The 2,500-nt window shown below is 38.0% G+C and overlaps 1 protein-coding gene across 1 annotated transcript in view; it reads right to left on the bottom strand.

Annotated features, from left to right (window-relative positions):
• LOC125027845 overlaps positions 1-2,500 on the bottom strand; it is a 39,026-nt gene that overhangs the window by 12,628 nt on the left and 23,898 nt on the right. The window contains exons 12-15 of the mRNA XM_047616976.1: positions 2,290-2,462; positions 1,675-1,832; positions 1,360-1,553; positions 331-411 (exon numbers count right to left, since the gene is read on the bottom strand). Coding sequence (XP_047472932.1) covers positions 331-411; positions 1,360-1,553; positions 1,675-1,832; positions 2,290-2,462 — 606 coding nt within the window. The remainder of the gene's footprint in view (positions 1-330; positions 412-1,359; positions 1,554-1,674; positions 1,833-2,289; positions 2,463-2,500) is intronic.

The following is a 2,500-nucleotide window of genomic DNA, read 5'->3' as shown; positions in this document are numbered from 1 at the left end:
GCTTGTTGAAGTGGAAGTTGACGTAGATGTGCTTGTTGATGTAGATGTGGAGGTACTTGTTGATGTTGAAGTGCTTGTAGATGTAGAAGTGCTTGTTGATGTAGATGTAGAAGTGCTTGTTGATGTAGAAGTACTTGTTGAAGTGGAGTAGATGTAGAAGTGCTTGTTGATGTAGAAGTGCTTGTTGATGTAGAAGTGCTTGTTGATGTAGAAGGTACTTGTTGAAGTGGAAGTAGATGTAGAAGTGCTTGTTGATGTAGAAGTGCTTGTTGATGTAGAAGTGCTTGTTGATGTAGAAGTGCTTGTTGATGTAGAAGTGCTTGTTGATGTAGAAGTAGAAGTAGAAGTGCTTGTTGATGTAGATGTAGTTGTTGAAGTGGAAGTAGATGTAGATGTAGAAGTACTTGTTGATGTAGAAGTGCTTGTTGATGTAGAAGTACTTGTTGAAGTGGAAGTAGATGTAGAAGTGCTTGTTGATGTAGAAGTACTTGTTGATGTAGAAGTGCTTGTTGATGTAGAAGTGCTTGTTGAAGTGGAAGTAGATGTAGAAGTGCTTGTTGATGTAGAAGTGCTTGTTGATGTAGAAGTACTTGTTGAAGTGGAAGTAGATGTAGAAGTGCTTGTTGATGTAGAAGTGCTTGTTGATGTAGAAGTACTTGTTGAAGAGGAAGTAGATGTAGAAGTACTTGTTGATGTAGAAGTGCTTGTTGATGTAGAAGTGCTTGTTGATGTAGAAGTAGAAGTAGAAGTGCTTGTTGATGTAGATGTGCTTGTTGATGTAAAGTACTTGTTGAAGAGGAAGTAGATGTAGAAGTACTTGTTGATGTAGAAGTGCTTGTTGATGTAGAAGTGCTTGTTGATGTAGAAGTAGAAGTAGAAGTGCTTGTTGATGTAGATGTAGTTGTTGAAGTGGAAGTAGATGTAGATGTAGAAGTACTTGTTGATGTAGAAGTGCTTGTTGATGTAGAAGTACTTGTTGATGTAGAAGTGCTTGTTGATGTAGAAGTGCTTGTTGAAGTGGAAGTAGATGTAGAAGTGCTTGTTGATGTAGAAGTGCTTGTTGATGTAGAAGTACTTGTTGAAGTGGAAGTAGATGTAGAAGTGCTTGTTGATGTAGAAGTGCTTGTTGATGTAGAAGTACTTGTTGAAGAGGAAGTAGATGTAGAAGTACTTGTTGATGTAGAAGTGCTTGTTGATGTAGAAGTACTTGTTGAAGTGGAAGTAGATGTAGAAGTGCTTGTTGATGTAGAAAGTGCTTGTTGATGTAGAAGTACTTGTTGATGTAGGAAGTACTTGTTGAAGTGGAAGTAGATGTAGAAGTGCTAGTTGATGTAGAAGTGCTTGTTGATGTAGAAGTACTTGTTGAAGTGGAAGTAGGTACTTGTTGAAGTGGAAAGTAACTTGTTGAAGTAGAAGTAGATGTAGAAGTGACTTGTGAGTGTGATGCTTGTTGATGTAGAAGTACTTGTGTAAAGTTGAAGTGGAGATGAGAAGTGTTGACTGTGATGTGAAGTACGTTGATTGATGTAGAAGTTGATGTTGATGTAGAAGTGCTTGTTGAAGTGGAAGTACTTGTTGAAGTGGAAGTAGATGTAGAAGTACTTGTTGATGTAGAAGTGCTTGTTGATGTAGAAGTGCTTGTTGATGTAGAAGTGCTTGTTGAAGTGGAAGTACTTGTGTGAAGTTGTAGAGTAGTACTTGTTGATGTAGAAGTGCTTTTGTGTGAAGTCTTGAGTGTAAGTAGAGTGTTGATTAGAAGTGCTTGTTGATGTAGAAGTGCTTGTTGATGAGAAGTGCTGTTGAAGTGACTTGTTGAATGAGTTGTAGAAGTACTGTTGATGTAGAGTGTTGATGTAGAAGTGCTTGTTGATGTAGAAGTGCTTGTTGAAGTGGAAGTACTTGTTGAAGTGGAAGTAGATGTAGAAGTGCTTGTTGATGTAGAAGTGCTTGTTGATGTAGAAGTGCTTGTTGATGTAGAAGTGCTTGTTGATGTAGAAGTGCTTGTTGATGTAGAAGTACTTGTTGATGTAGAAGTGCTTGTTGATGTAGAAGTACTTGTTGATGTAGAAGTACTTGTTGAAGTGGAAGTACTTGTTGAAGTGGAAGTAGATGTAGAAGTGCTTGTTGATGTAGAAGTGCGTGTTGATGTAGAAGTGCTTGTTGATGTAGAAGTGCTTGTTGATGTAGAAGTGCTTGTTGATGTAGAAGTACTTGTCGATGTAGAAGTACTTGTTGAAGTGGAAGTAGATGTAGAAGTGCTTGTTGAAGTGGAAGTAGATGTAGAAGTACTTGTTGAAGTTGAAATTGTAGATGTAGTTGACAAGATACATATACATTCTGAAGTAACAGTTGAAGTGGAGGTACTCGACAGTGTGGAAGTTAATGTTGACGTGGAGGTACTTCTTGTGGAAGTACTTGTTGTTGTGGATGTGCTCGTTGAAGTGGAAGTAGAAGTAGAAGTGCTTGTTGATGTAGAAGTGCTTGTTGATGTAGAAGTGCT

This window comes from Penaeus chinensis, chromosome 8 (genome assembly GCF_019202785.1).
Source record: "Penaeus chinensis breed Huanghai No. 1 chromosome 8, ASM1920278v2, whole genome shotgun sequence".
In the NCBI taxonomy this organism is placed as follows: Eukaryota; Metazoa; Arthropoda; class Malacostraca; order Decapoda; family Penaeidae; genus Penaeus; species Penaeus chinensis.
This window is presented reverse-complemented; position numbering and strand designations above follow the sequence as displayed.